The sequence below is a fragment of the Henckelia pumila genome, chromosome 1, assembly GCF_033568475.1.
Source record: "Henckelia pumila isolate YLH828 chromosome 1, ASM3356847v2, whole genome shotgun sequence".
Lineage (NCBI taxonomy): Eukaryota > Viridiplantae > Streptophyta > Magnoliopsida > Lamiales > Gesneriaceae > Henckelia > Henckelia pumila.
The window spans coordinates 62082544-62098672 of record NC_133120.1 but is presented as its reverse complement, the minus strand read 5'-3'; the positions used below and the strand labels follow the sequence as shown (position 1 = coordinate 62098672).

The 16129-nt window shown below is 34.5% G+C and overlaps 1 protein-coding gene across 1 annotated transcript; it reads left to right on the top strand.

Moving 5' to 3' along the window:
* Window positions 1-385: 385 nt before the first annotated feature.
* On the top strand, window positions 386-4508 carry LOC140876142 ((+)-neomenthol dehydrogenase). The gene is made up of 4 exons (XM_073280019.1): window positions 386-567; window positions 1566-1824; window positions 2315-2500; window positions 3915-4508. The coding sequence occupies exons 1-4, from the start codon at window positions 509-511 to the stop codon at window positions 4314-4316; spliced, it is 906 nt and encodes a 301-aa protein (XP_073136120.1). The 5' UTR covers window positions 386-508; the 3' UTR covers window positions 4317-4508.
* The last annotated feature ends 11621 nt before the right edge of the window (window positions 4509-16129 follow it).

The following is a 16129-nucleotide window of genomic DNA, read 5'->3' as shown; positions in this document are numbered from 1 at the left end:
ATACAACCTTATAATCGTGTATACTTACATATAAAAGTTTAAAATTTTATTTTGATTTAGATTTTAATTAGAGGCGTTCATGTATCCGTCATTAGACGCGCTTGTTCTGGCATGGACGTATATTTATACTAAAATAAGAAGGGAAAAAACAACTTTAAAGATACCAACTTTTTGGGGGCTTAAAAAAGAAGTCTGGCATAGTGGCATTGCATTCCATACATGTGTAATTTGTGTCACGAGGCTTGTCATGATTTTGGATTCACATCCATCCACACATTTGCTTTTATGGATATATGTATTAATTAAAACATATTTGTATGACTGTGTTTTAGGCAGATCCCACAATGCCAATTTTTTTTTTTTATTATTCAAACTCTGTGTTCCCTTGAATTTTTAATGTCACCTTATCTCCCAACCTCATCATATATTTAATATTTGCATTGCTTACACAATATATATATGCACACAGTGCATTACATTTATTGTCATAAAAACATAATTGGCTATCATGTCTATCGAAGAAACCAGCACAATATTTGTTGCTTCTTCTCTTCCCACAGTAGAGAGGTAATCAAACGTACTCTGATTTCTTCTAGCTCGTAACTTGGCTCTTTTTATTGGTAACTTTTAACCCAATTAAGACTTTCATATTATAATCTGCCTATATATATATGTACACATACACAATCAGCTTAATTAGTTATTTTCCTTCCCCCAAAAAATAGGGAAAACTGGCTGATTTTGCCAGCTAATTACCATTTTACAGTATTCTGCAGATAGGCTAGGTTTGGGTATTTTTGGGTGAGCTTCTTTCTGTTGAACCGTGTGTTCTGGAAATCATGAAAGAAGCCCAAAATCCGCCAAACCAAAAAAATTCTCTGTTGTTATTTTCTTAATATATAAACGAATAATAAAAATTACAATATTTATCTGTATGTTTTTCTTTGTGTGACAATGGTATTCTATGTTCCCAAAATTGACTATATATATAGTCTCTTTGAATTTTCGACATGTATACTTTGCTTTCCAATCTTAGTCTTTTTCCTGTGGGAACGCTGATTCGACGTCACACCAACGTCACGCGGGAACTGACTGATCAATTTGCAAAAATAACAATAATTGAGTAAAACTAAAGTTTGACAACATAAAGACAAAAATTGCGAAAGATACAAACAAATAGTATCAAAATTGTTAAAAAAAAAAAAGAAAATAAATATAATCCTCCAATTCAAGTTATTTTCGCAAATTAAACCAGTCCATCGTTTTGCAATTTCTTTTTTTTTTTTTAAAGTATATTAGCATATATATGTTAAACTATTTTATTCGAAACATATTTGATATTGTTATGATGTCATTCACAAATCGAAAGTCAATATCATGTTTTCATGGCATAACATGTCCCATGATGGCGTTGGGTACCACCACCATTTACCTAAAACTGGAAAAATTTAAGAGTGCCATTAATAAGTACTTTTGCCATTTTCTAGCAAATAGGCTACTTAAAGTTCTAATGATCACAAAATGCTCAATATAATATGTAATGAAATTTAATTTGAGAATAGCAGGTGGTGGTCGAACGAGACGGTAGCGATAGTCACCGGAGCAAACAAGGGTATCGGCTTTGGGCTCGTCAAACGGCTAGCGGAATTAGGGTTAACTGTGGTTTTAACAGCCAGAGATGGTGGAAGGGGACTTGAAGCTGTTCGAGCACTTAAGAGCCAAGGCCTTGATGTTCATTTCTTCTGCCTTGATGTTTCCAACCCTAATTCCATACAAACATTTGCTTCATGGTTCCAACACACTTTTGGAGTTTTGGATATACTTGTGAGTTCCGACACATTTTTATTCCCTCTCCCTCTCTCATTTTGGTTTTCTATGTCATCAAAATTGGTCTTAGTCTTGTATACATATTTCAATATTTTTGTAATTTTAGTCATTTTTTTTTATCGAAAATGCTGAAGTGACACTGCACATTAAGCGCAACGCGGTGTCATGAGTGGAAAATAACCAAAATTGCAAAAGTAAATAAAAATAATGGGCTAATGTTGAAATTTGATAACATAGAAGACCAAAAATCACCAACCCTTTCCATGTATATATAAGCTGAGTTAAACTTAAATGCTTCGATGGTAAATTAGGTAAGTACGTAATGTCAAGAAATATATGTTTATATATGTAATATTAAAACATATATTTCTTGTTATAAGTTGTAAGTTGTTTTTCCTAGAAATTAACAATTTTGGACGAAGCATTGATGTGACACTAATAGATATGCAGTAATTAGTTTAATTTCTTGTTTTCTAATTTAATTCAGATCAACAATGCCGCCGTATCTTTCAACGATCTGCACGAGAACTCGGTGAAACATGCGGAGATAGTGATCAGAACAAACTTCTACGGACCAAAATTACTGACGGAGGCGCTCTTGCCTTTGTTCCGTTGCTCACCAGTAGTTGGCTCCAGAGTTCTCAACATCAGCTCAAGGCTTGGACTGCTAAATGTATGTGAGCAATTAATCATTTCAAACTCTAATTAATTCATTCAATTATATATATATATATATATAGCCATGTTGCTTTTCAACTTTCACACCCCTCCTTTCAATCAATTTGACCCATTTTTAAAGCGTGGTTTGAACAATCAAGTTCATCAATGGAGGCATTATATTTCAAAACACAAAAACTCCTACCAAATCACTCGTCAATTTTGTTAGACGGATTTCCAACCAACTGAACACATGAAAAAAATATTTCTTTTTATGAAAAAAAATAATATATAAATGAATCAAGTCCACTCATCTCATGGATCTTATATATCCATGAGACCGTCTCAATACATACTCTTTTCAGCCTATATTATTGTTTTTAATATAAATTTTGTTCAACACTAATTTCTCTAGTATCATTATTTTCTATTATTAATTTTATTAGGATTGTTACTTTCAATATTTTAACATTAATTATTTTCACCATGAATTTACTTCATATATTTATTAATAATATTATTCTGTTAATTTATCTCTTAGTAATAATATATATAATTATTTCTTATGTTGTTTTAGAATTCCTATTATAGTTTCTAAAATTTCTAATGTTATTAACTGAAAAAATTACAAATAACTAAAAGTAAAAATAAAAGAGTATTATGCATTGGTAGAATCACTGTTTCAAATATTTGAGTACTGGGGGAAATTGCCACAAAAGAATAGTCTTTGGTTTTTTATCACTGTATTTTTACCAATCAATAACGAAGAAGGTTATTTTCAATCTTAACATGGGCTAAATGATTGAAATTCCATTAATATAATAAATTGAAAGTGTTATTTTGATTTTTTTGATTAAACTAAATTATATATATTAAATAAGATTTAAACTTTTAATTATTTTTTAAATATTTCTAATGCTCAATAGATTAAGGTAGTAGAAAAAGGTTTTAAGTTTTGCCACAAAAAAGGCTTTAATTTCTATTTAATTTCTTTTATTTAAATATCTTTGACTGCAAGGAGTTATATGTAAATTAGTGAGAAGATAATTTCCTACCAGATTTCAGATATTATAATTGTGCAACAGCATATAAGTAAATATTTTGGTGAATTATTTTTCATGTTACTAATTTTTATTTAAAATTATTTCTGGTATTCTTTTATTAATTTCAAATTGATCAGGTTGAGTGATTTTTGCAGTAATAATAATAATAATAATAATAATAATAATAATAATAAAGACAAAACTTTGGTAAATTACATGATTGAAAATCAATATATATAGACCAATTATTTATATCTTACTATATTATTAATATAAAATAAATTCCGCGATATTGATCTCATTTGGAATCGCGTACAAAAGTATATATATTAAATGATCAAACTTAATTAATTATTTATAGATTTCTATGTATATGTCTAAGTGCAGAAGCTGGATAACCCCGAAATCAGGGAGATGCTCAAGGATGAAGAGAAGCTATCAGAAAACAAAATTGAGGGTATGCTTAATTTATTTATCCAAAGTGTGAAAAATGGAACGTGGAAAAGTTATGGATGGCCTCAACATTGGACCGATTATTCAGTCTCCAAATTGGCTCTGAATTCATATTCTAAAATTTTGGCCAAACGATACAAAGGGAAAGGGATAAGTGTTAACTGCTTCTGCCCCGGATTTACTCAAACATCCATGACTGGTGGCAAGGGAATGCACACACCCGACTCCGTGGCGGACGTGGGCGCATGGCTTTCTTTGCTTCCGATGGAGAAGCTGCAGACCGGGAAGTTTTACGTACTAGGCTCGCATAACCGTAATAATTTTTCAAAACTGTAAAGCTACAAGTTCATTGAAATATTGTTATGTTTTTCCTTTTCATGCACTTTTGTTGTCTGTCTTTTTGTTTGTTTGTTTTGTTTTTCGCATTTGGGATCTCGTCCTGATTAGATTTGAATTAGAAATTTCTAGGTGATTTTGTAATCGTGCGCTATTAAGGACTATTTAACATGTAAATCAATTTCCTCATGTTCAACAAAATATATAAGATCCATGCATGCATGCAGCCGCCTACATACATATATATAAGTTATAATTAACTATTGGGTGATGCTACGTGTATACGAAGGGTTATACGTTGCACTTAAAATTACATAAATATCTTTAATGTATTTTGGAAAGATTTTTTTCAAATCAAGTGGAGGGATAATTTTATAATTTCATGTGTAGTGTGTAACTCAATGTGTAAATCAATGTGTACATGTAGCATTTCCCTTAACTATTCGGGTAGTTTAGCGGGTACCAGAAAATTAAAACCTGTTTTTTTAAATAAAATTGTGAAGACTTATGTTGACTTGAGATTAGTTGCAATTAACGGTTAGGATCAACTCTGAGATTAATTGGATTGATCTGATGGTCAAGATTAAAAGCTGTGTTAGTTACGGTAGTTAATGAGCTAAGTTCTCTTATGAGACTTATAAGGAGATCGGCTTGAGAAACGGAGGACACTTTCTTCCTGATTTGATAAGATACATTCAAGATTTCTCCAGCTGCCATATCCTCCGAAAATTAGAGATTTGTTCGAAGAGTCCTTTCTGGAGCTGCAACTTCGAAGAGCTTTGTATGCGCTACTGGTTTAGTGTATTGCTGAAAAGCTTTGATCTCTGATTGTGTTTTGTCTTGTATCTTGGGGGTTGTATTGAATTGATTCAGAGTTGATTCTTAGTGGATTCTTATGGGTAAATACCCAGAACCTTGGATGTAGGGTTTATATAATCCGAACCAAGTAATTCCTCTGTGTTCTTACTGTTTTCACTCTTGTTCTTCATTTCTTGAGTGTCTATTTTGATTCGATTCCTGATTGCGTGGATATCATATTATCTGTTGTTTGGTGTTCGGGTTTCTTGTGCTCTGATTTACAACAAGTGGTATCAGATCCTCAAGACCGAGTTCTTGGGGCCGAAGACTCTGAGTAGGAATTCTTTGTTCTCCTTCGTATTTTTTGAATTGTTCAGTCATCCTCTGTCTATCTTATCTGGTGTGAACGATATTTGAAGAATGACTACTGGCCAGGGACATTCTTTAGCTATGTCCACATCAAGGTTCGAAGTAGAAAAGTTCGACGGGAAGAATGATTTTAATCTGCAGAGGGAGAAGATGATTGCACATTTGGGAAACTTAGGACTAGATGAGGCAATCTTAGGAGAATCCAAGATTCCAGATATCAAAGAAAACAAAGCTGAGATATTGAAGAAGGCCAGAAACACGATTGTCCTGAGCCTTAGTGATCAGATTCTCAGAAAAGTAGTGAGGGAGAAATCTGCTGCAGATATGTGGCTCAAGTTGGAGTAGTTGTATATGACAAAAGCACTACCTAATAGGATATATCTGAAGCAGAAGTTCTACAGCTACAAAATGGACGAAAATAAGTCAATTGATGTGAACATAGATGAATTCACAAAGCTATTATCTGATCTAGAGAATATGAAGGTAAAAATTGATGAGAAAGATCAAGCAATCTTTCTTCTTAACTCACTGCCGAAGGCATATGATCAGTAAGAGATACTTTAAAGTATGGTAGAGAAACTCTCACACTTGAAGAAGTGACAGGGGCAGCATACTCTAAGGAGTTGGATTTAAAGGCTACTGGAAAGCCTCAAAAATCTACTGGAGAAGAATTAAATGTGAGAGGAAGATCAGTGGAAAGGAAAGGATCAGCTAATAGATGGAGATCCAAGTCTAGATCTCAGTCAAGACCAAGGAGGGCATGTTGGTTTTGTAAGAAGGAAGGTCACATCAGAAGATTCTACCCATCAAGGAAAATGAATCAAGGACAAGTAGCTACTCCCAATTCTGATGCAGCAAATGTGCTTGAAGGATATGAAGAAGCAGAAGTTCTAACAATCTCTACTGATGATCCCAAGGAGGAATGGATCCTTGACTCAGGCTGTTCATACCACATGTCTCCTAGGAGGGATTGGTTTATTGATTTTCAAGAGTTAGACTCAGGTTATGTACTGCTTGGGAACAATCAGTCATGCAAGATTTCAGGGATTGGATCAATAAAACTTAGAATGTGGGATGGCTCTATAAAAATCTTAATTGATGTGAGATATATACCTGATTTGAAGAGAAACCTAATTTCTTTAGGCACTTTAGATCAAAAGGGACTTAGCTATAAAGCTCAAGGTGGCACACTCAAAGTAATAAAGGGTTCTCTGGTGATTATGAAGGCAATTTTGAAACAGGGACTTTATGTTCTTCAAGGATCTACATTATCAGCCGAGATCAATGTGACCACAACAAGAAATGAAAATACTTTGAAGTGGCATCAGAGACACGGCCACATGAGTCTAAAAGGGCTTCAAGAGCTTAGCAAACAAGGTTTTCTAGACCAGAGGAAGATCACCAATCTGGAATTTTGTGAGAACTGTGTCCTTGGGAAAACTCACAAGCTAAGGTTCAACACAGCTACTCACAATACTAAATCTCCTCTGGATTACATCCATTCTGATGTTTGGGGCTCTCCTCAGGTACCTTTATCCCTATCAAAGTGTCAGTACTTCATTTCCTTCATTGATGACTATTCTAGAAAGGTTTGGATTTATTTTCTAAAGACTAAGGACCAAGAATTTAGCAAGTTTGTGGAATGGAAAACCTTAGTTGAAAATCAGATTGGAAATAAAATTAAAACCTTAAGAACTGATAATGGATTAGAATTTTGTAACCATGAGTTTGATGAATACTGTGCTAAAAGTGGTATTACTAGGCATAAGACTTGCACTTATACTCCACAACAAAATGGGGTTGCGGAACGAATGAATAGAACCATAATGAACAAGGTTAGATGCATGCTAAGTGAGAGTGGAATGCCACCTAGATTTTGGGCAGAAGCTGCCTCCACAACTTGTTACTTAATCAACCTATAACCATCTTCTGCCATTGATTTTATGGTTCCTCAAAATAAATTGTCTAACTTGAAACCAAATTATAATCATCTTAGGATATTTGGTTGTGTTGTGTACATTCATACTAACCAAGGGAAGTTAAGTCCTAGAGCCAAGAAGGGGATCTTCTTAGGCTATCCCACTGGAGTAAAAGGGTATAGAGTATGGCTCTTAGATGATTTCAAATGCATTATCAGTAGGGATGTAATTTTTAATGAATCTGAATTTTATAAAGCTAACAATGATGTTTCAAAGTCAGCCAGCTTTAAACAAGCTGAGCAGAAATCTCAGTCTTCAGGTCAAGGCCAAACACTTGGAAATACCTCTGATGGGAAAGAAGGTGGAGTAGATCACAATGTTCCTAAAGATTTCTATGATATTGATCATACTGAGAATCAGAATTTACAGGAAGCTACTGATGATTTGGATTCTAAAAGGGATGAACAAAGTGATGATCTAAGGAAGAAACATCTTATGAATGATTATATGCTTGCAAGAGATAGAGTCAGAAGAGAAATAAAGGCGCCATCCAGGTTTGCATCATCTGAATTTACAGCTTTTGCTCTGAATGTTGCTGATTTGATGAATTTGGAAGAGCCATCAACATACGAAGAAGCTATACACAGTAAAGACAGTGCATTATGGCTAAGTGCTATGCAGGATGAGTTCAAATCGTTGTTAAAAACAACACCTGGATATTAGTAAAAAACCCAAAGATAAAAGGGTGATTGGGTGTAAATGGATATTTAAAAGAAAACCAGGGGTTCCAGGAGTTGAAGGGCCTAGGTTCAAGGCAAGGTTAGTAGCCAAAGGGTTCTCACAAGTTGAAGGGATCGACTATCATGAAGTATACTCCCCTGTGGTGAAACACTCTTCAATCAGGATTCTACTTGCAATCACTGCTATGCAAGATTTTGAATTGGAACAATTGGATGTTAAAACAGCTTTCTTGCATGGAAATCTAGATGAGAAGATTTTGATGACACAACCTAGAGGTTTTGAGATTGGTTCACAAGAAGGAAAAGTGTGTTTGCTGCAGAAATCTATCTATGGTTTGAAGCAATCACCTCGACAATAGTATAAGAGGTTTGATGACTTCATGCTACATCAAGGATATATAAGATCAAACTTTGACTGCTGTGTGTATTCTAAGAAGCTTCAAAATCAGTGTTACATATACTTGTTGATTTATGTCGATGATATGCTAATAGCATGTAAGGACATTAAGGAGATTCAGAGGCTAAAACATCAACTCAATTCTGAATTTGAGATGAAAGATCTAGGTGCAGCAAAACAAATATTAGGAATTGAGATAGTTAGGGACAGAAAGTTGAGATTATTGTCTTTGTCTCAAGAAAGGTACTTAGATAAGGTCCTTAATCTGTTCAAAATGGCTGAATCAAAACCAGTTAACACCCCTATTGTTGCACATTTTAAGAGGCAATTCAACAAGATCAAGAAGAATTGGAGGCTATTCATATGAAGAATACACCTTATTCTAATGCTGTAGGAAGTATTATGTACTTGATGGTCTCTACTCAACCGGACATCTCCTATGGATTAGGACTTGTAAGTCGGTACATGAGTAAACCAGGTAGAGAGCACTGGAAGGCAGTGTTGTGGTTGCTTCGATACTTAAAAGGGACTACAAATATGAAACTTCAGTATACGAACTCTAATTCAAGCTTATGTGGATTTACTGGTTATTGTGATTCCGATTATGCAGCTGATCTAGACAAGAGAAGATCCATTTCAGGTTATGTGTTTACTGTTGGAGGAAATGTAGTAAGCTGGAAATCACATTTGCAAAATGTGGTTGCTTTATCCACTACTGAAGCTGAATACATAAGTCTTACTGAAGCTGTAAAGGAGGGCATCTGGATTGCTGGTTTTGTCAAGGAAATGGGTTTGGAGCAGAGAGATGTCACGATATTTTGTGACTCACAAAGTGCAATTCATCTTTCCAAGAATTTTGTATTTCATGAAAGGACTAAACATATAGATGTTAGATTGCATTTTGTGAGAGATATAATATCTAAGGGCTTGGTAAAGATCCGGAAGATAGATACTTTGGTTAACCCTGCTGACATGTTGACAAAAGTTATACCAGTGGACAAGCTCAAACAAGCATTGAGTTTGCTCCAGCTAGTGCAGTAATCAGGTCTGAATTGAGTTATGGGAACTCATATGAATTCACTTGCTGCAAACAATCTAGTCAAAGGTGGAGTTTTGTGAAGACTTATGTTGACTTGAGATTAGTTGCAATTAACGGTCAGGATCAACTCTGAGATTAATTGGATTGATTTGATGGTCAAGAGTAAAAGCTGTGTTAGTTACAATAGTTATGGAGCTAAGTTCTCTTATGAGACTTATAAGGAGATCGGCTTGAGAAACGGAGGACACTTTCTTCCTGATTTGATAAGATACATTCAAGATTTCTCCAGCTGCCATATCCTCCTGAAATTTGATATTTGTTCGAAGAGTCCTTTCTGGAGCTGCAACTTCGAAGAGCTTTGTATGCGCTACTGGTTTAGTGTATTTCTGAAAAGCGTTGATCTCTGATTGTGTTTTGTCTTGTATCTTGGGGGTTGTATTGAATTGATTCAGAGTTGATTCTTAGTGGATTCTTATGGGTAAATACCCAGAACCTTGGATGTAGGGTTTATATAATCCGAACCAAGTAATTCCTCTGTGTTCTTACTGTTTTCACTCTTGTTCTTCATTTCTTGAGTGTCTATTTTGATTCGATTCCTGATTGCGTGGATATCATATTATCTGTTGTTTGGTGTTCGGGTTTCTTGTGCTCTGATTTACAACAAAAATAAATCAAAATGTGAGTGAGATGATTTATTTTTTTCAGTTTCACTGTCTGCTGAATCACTACCCATCGGCCATCAGCTTACTACTTCTAACACAATAAATAAAATGATATTAATTATAAACCAATAAAAAGAGAGAAAATAACAAAAAACAACCCAAAAAGAGATCAAAATTGAATTGCTTAAGGTTTGGTTCACTTCTTCGCGAGAGGCCAAGTCTGCTGGTTTGTGTCTGATGGCTAGGTCCAGCACCGTGTCCGACCAGTGCTAGGAGTCCAGCCGTCCAGCCATGGCCCGTGGGGTGGGTGATAGAGTGAAATTTAAACCTTTTCCGTCATGGTTATTAGATTTGGAGATAGGCAATATGAATCTCTACTTGTCCGGGAAGAAAGAATAAAAGTGATGGGCCTATATGAGTTATTTAGTTTAATTAATTGACCCATATAATTTAAAAAATAAAAATCTGTCAGGATAACCCATACCCGATCGGGTAGCAGAAAAAAATACTCGACACCAATCCGACCTTCACTATATCGGGTTTGAGTTCTACCCGAACCCGACTTTTTCAAAAACTACCCGATCCGATCGGATTTTATACAATCGGGTCGGGTCGGGTACCCGATACCCGAAAATAAACGCCCAACCCTAGTTGTAAATTAGGTAGCAATAACGAAACCAAGAAAATGCGATTAGCGGCGCAGTTTTCAAAACTTTCACTAATAGCGAGGTTTTATTAATTTTGATTTAGAAAAGACCCGGTACTTACTCTCGGGTCACGGCTGGTATGTTTTTAAGTTTGTTTTTTAATTTATTAGTTGTGATTATATATATAAATATTTTTTTGTAAGCTCCATACCTGTTCGCTAGAAGCGAGATGTTTGCACAAACATCTTAAAAGAACTTATGCAGTACGTTTCTCGAAACTTAAGAAATGTTACATATGTTTTTATAATTTTATGAGAATCTTGTGGTGTCCACAGTTATTAGTGATGGGCAAGCTGACTAAAGTGCACCTAGGACGATATAGATTTTTATTAGGATATTATTGTTGGAATTAACCGCTGGAACGCAGATCCAGCAGTTGGATTTATATATTCACCTTTGGAAAATTTAACTGAGTCACTCAACTTGACAGTTCAGTTGTAGTCAGGAATCAGTCCTACGCAAATTTGGATATCTATACGACTGAACTATGCGACTGAAATTATTAGAAGATTCTCAACTGAACTTTACAGAATATTTGAAGACTAAAGTTGATGACTGAACTCAGTACCTTGACTGAACCACGACTGGATGTCTATCTCAAATCAGTCAAGGACACTCAATTGAAGATTGGACGACTGGCAGTTATCAAGGAATATTCAAGAAAGTCATTCTCACTCAACCAAACATTCCCTAAATTATCAGAGTCCGAATTATTTGAATTGATACCATTTTTGGAAAAATACAAAATACTCTAACAGATGATGCAACAGTGGTAGTGCACAGAGTTGTACTATTTTCAGAGTTTGTCTCCAAAACTTACAATTCAAGCAATGGAAAATTAATGTGAGGAACAGATACAATTGTAAGTATTTATGACCATTAATTGCAGATCGATGCCTATAAATAGGCTTGAAGAACAATTGTGGAGTTATCTCTCGATCTTTCGAACATTCAAACATTCTAAGCTATCTGTGATAAAGCTAGTCGAGTTATAAAAAATCGCAAAAATATCACACAATTGCTTTAGCACACTCTTTTAAGTTATTTATTTGATCATCAAAGATCATTTTTGTGCTAAGAATTTAAGTACTTCATTTTGTAATATCATTCGAGGACTGAGTTATGTATCGAGTCTAGAAGTTTTAGTTGAAGCAGCGTTAAGTCCTTGCAAAATTGGGGTTGTACAAGTCTTTGTATCACTCAAATCTTCTAGTGAAACCTTCCAAAGGAAAGAAGGGGTAACGTAGGAGCTTTTATCTCTGAACATACATAAACAACTTTTTGTGTTCTTACCGACCATTTCACTCGAACCTTTGTAGATCAATTAATATTGACAGTCAAGAAGAAAAAATCAGTTCAGTTGTGACTATGAATGAACCCAATAATCAATTTGAAGATAAGTAAAAGTGGTGTATTCACCCCCCCTCTACGCGCACTCACCGATCCTAAAAAATGGTAACAGAGCAGGTTCTTTCTTGCTTTGAACACGCACTCAGGATGTAGGCTCACTTAGCTGAACAATACAATGATATGAGTTATGTCATCACGGATGGTCCTGTCACTATAACAAAAGTCAATACTGCTATTGATATCAGCAGTGGTGCTCCTCAGACAATCAAAAAGCCGAGAGGAGAATGGACAACTGATGAATAAAAAGAAGAAAAATCTGGACAACGTGGCAAATATATTTTGTTCAAAACTCTTGATGAAAACACATTCAACAAAATGAAGATGTGCAAGATAGCAAATGAAATTTGGGAGAAGTTTATCCAACTATGCGAAGGGAACCAAGGAGAACAAGCTATCAGTTGCAACCCATAAATTCGATAATATCAAGATGAAAACTGGAGAAACCATGACTGAGTTTGATGAACGTGTCAGCAACATTGTTATTGAGCTAGCTGCAATTGGAAAGGTTTATCCCAATCGAGAAGTAATTCTGAAAGTCATGCGTGGACTGCCCAAAGAATGGGATGTCAAGACTATGACCATGAGATAATCAAAAGAACTGAAAAACTGGAGTTACATGATCTTTTTGCAGACCTGAAAGATTATGAGTTTGAGCTTCAGAGTAGAGAAGGTGATCAGTCGACCACTTCAGTCACCCAAGTACTCGCAGCTATGAGACTGGAACCATTAGTCTCAGCCGAGAAGACTGCCAAACAGTTGAGCAATGATGCATTGTCATTGTTTGTGAAGAAATTTTGGATATTTCTAAGGAATAATCAGGGGAAATTTTCACCAACCAATACTCAAAGAAGCAATACCAGAATAAGGAGTCAGTTGAAGACTCAGGAGCTTGCTACAACTATGGAAAGACTGGTCATTTCATTGCCGACTACGGAAAGCCAAAGAAGGATGATAAACGAGCAGTCAAGAAGTAAAAGAGACCAGCTGAGAGGAAAAAGAGATCCAAAGATGATAGGAGGACCTACAAGAAGAAACATGAAGCTCTTGTAGCTAAGGATAACAAAGCCAAATAGGAAAAAAAAAATGATAGTGACTCTTCATAATGAGAGTGCTCTACCACTTCCAGTGATGCTGAGGAAGTCAAGTGTCTCATGGCTGATGACAGTCAACCATCAACAAGTGAACATATATTTGACTTTAGTTCAAAAAAATTCACACATGAAGATTTGATCACTGCACTTCATGACATGGTAAATGAGTACCAAAGACTATCTTTATCACTTGATGAAGTTAAGACAAAGAAACATGATCTGCTAGACACCTCGATTGAGCCCAGTTGAGAACAGTTAGTTGAAAAGATCAGTCTTGAAGAAGAGATTGCAAGCCTAGAGCTGAGAATGATAAAGTACAGGTAGAATACCAAAAGATGAGTAATGAGAATAAGAGGTTAACTGAAGTACATTGTAGATGATTATTCCCGTTTCACTTGGGTAATCTTATTAAAATAAAAAGTTCAAACTTCTTCTCAACTGATCAAACTTTTTAAATATCTTTTAAATGAAAAAATATCTTGGAATTGACCAAATCAGAAGTGATATGGAAACTGAATTTTTAAATCAAACTTTTTATTTATTTTTAGAGCATCATGGAATTAAACACGAGTTGTCAGCAACTAGAACACCTCAACGGAATGGTGTTGCAGAAAGAAAGAATAAAACTCTGAAAGAAACTGCTAGAAAAATGTTAGCTGATTCTGAGGTATCTCAACATTTTTTGGCAGAGGAAGTGAACACGGCTTGCTACACTTAGAACAAATCGATAATTAATAAAAAGCTTGGAAAGACACCATATGAGACCCGAAATGACAAGATGGTATCTTATTTTAAGGTGTTTGGTTGCAAGTGTTTCATCCACAACAATGGTAAAAGTCATCTGACTACATTTGATGCTAAGTCAGGTGAGAGTATCTTTCTTGGTTACTCTTCTATTAGTAAAGCTTATCGAGTTTTCTAAAAAAAACCCTAAAGGTTGAAGTGACTGTGCATGTTGTCTTTGATGAAACAACCTTGGCTAATATGGCGACTGGTCCAACTCAACTCTCAAACTGCTTACAAGACATAACCCTGGAAGATGACAGTGAAGATGATGTCCAGTTAAGGACACTTTAGTCTCCAGAACCTGATGTTGTAGATCAACCAGTTGATCCAGTCGTTCAAACAGTTGATGCACATGCGACCGAGGATATCTTAACTGATGAACAGACGACTGATGCCAACCCAGTCGTGGATGATACAATTGAAAACAATCCAACTAATTAAATTCCACCAGTCAACCCAGATAATCAAGAATATAGATAGAAGAAAGATCATCCATCAACTTTGGTTATAGGTAACCACTCTGATCCAGTCAAGACCAGAGGGCAAATACTTAATATTTTTATGCATTCAACTTTCATATCTCAAATAGAACCTAAAAATATTGATGAAGCTCTTATTGATCCTAGTTGGATAGAATCTATACAAGAAGAGCTAAACCAATTCACACGTAACGATGTCTGGGACTTAGTTCCAAGACCAAGTCATCAATCCATTATAGGTACAAGATGTGTATACATGAACAAGCTAAATTAAGATGGAATAGTCGTGAGGAACAAAGAACGACTGGTTGCCCAAGGATTTAGGCAAGAAGAAGGAATTGACTATGATGAGACTTATGATCCAGTAGCTCGAATGGAGGTCATTCAAATGTTTCTTTCCTATGCTTCATTCAAAGACTTCAAGATATATCAAATGGATGTAAAGAGTGTATTCCTCAATAGACAACTAAAGGAAGAAGTCTATTTGGAACAACCCCCTGGTTTTATCAGTCACCAATTTCCAGGTCATGTCTATCACTTAAACAAAGTTCTATATGGATTGAAACAGGTTCTGAAAGATTGGTATAGTACCTAAAATCCAATCTACTAATTCGCATATATTAAATTAAATAAAAAAGTTATGATTATTGTTTTTTTAAGTTTAATTGATTTAAATTCTTTATTTGAATTATGTGTTAATAGAATATCATTTATTTATTCAAATGATTTTATTGTGCAACTTATTTATTTTAAATATTTTAAAGGTATAAGCTTGCTTATTTAAATGATTTTAATTAATTGTTTAGTTTATTCATTTAAATAATTTTAAATATCTAGCTTATTTAGTTAATTTCTTTTATCTGTCCAAATCATTTTAAAGGTTTTTATACTGCTTGTGTATTTATTTAAATTAATTTTAAACGTTCGTCTAGTTATTTAAATTATTTTAATCTCTCTGCTATTATTTAAATATTTCATTTATTGCAGTTATATCAAAATATTTAAACTGTTGATTTTAATTCCTAAGATAGTGCCTAAAATTCTTTTTTTTTTTAATAATTATGATTTTAATTGCTTGGAATTAATTGCTTAAGTTTCCTTTAAAGTTCTAGTGCTCAAATATTTTAAGATATTTATTATTGAAATTTTTGAGACAGTGACTTCCGGTTCCGGTGCTTGGCGATGGTGGGTTTCGGCGGTAAATTCAAAGATTTGTTATTTTAAAAAAAAAATTATTAGGGAGGTAGGATGAATTTAGATGAGAGTTCAAAAGTTAGAAGTTTTCGGATATCAGAAATCATTTTCTTATTATTGCAATATTGAGCTTATTCTTTAACTTTTTCAAAAGTTAAAATTTTCATAAACTCGGATTAGTAAAACTCAATTTAATATTTTAATATGGGGTTTTTAAACTTA

What these genes read in the sequence shown, in the direction of transcription:
- LOC140876142 (XM_073280019.1), top strand. Translation starts at nt 509, where the DNA reads ATGTCTATCGAAGAAACCAGCACAATATTTGTTGCTTCTTCTCTTCCC. An exon ending in TCTCTTCCCACAGTAGAGAG is followed by an intron (nt 568 to 1,565) that starts GTAATCAAACGT and finishes TGAGAATAGCAG; the next exon opens with GTGGTGGTCGAACGAGACGG. An exon ending in TTGGAGTTTTGGATATACTT is followed by an intron (nt 1,825 to 2,314) that starts GTGAGTTCCGAC and finishes AATTTAATTCAG; the next exon opens with ATCAACAATGCCGCCGTATC.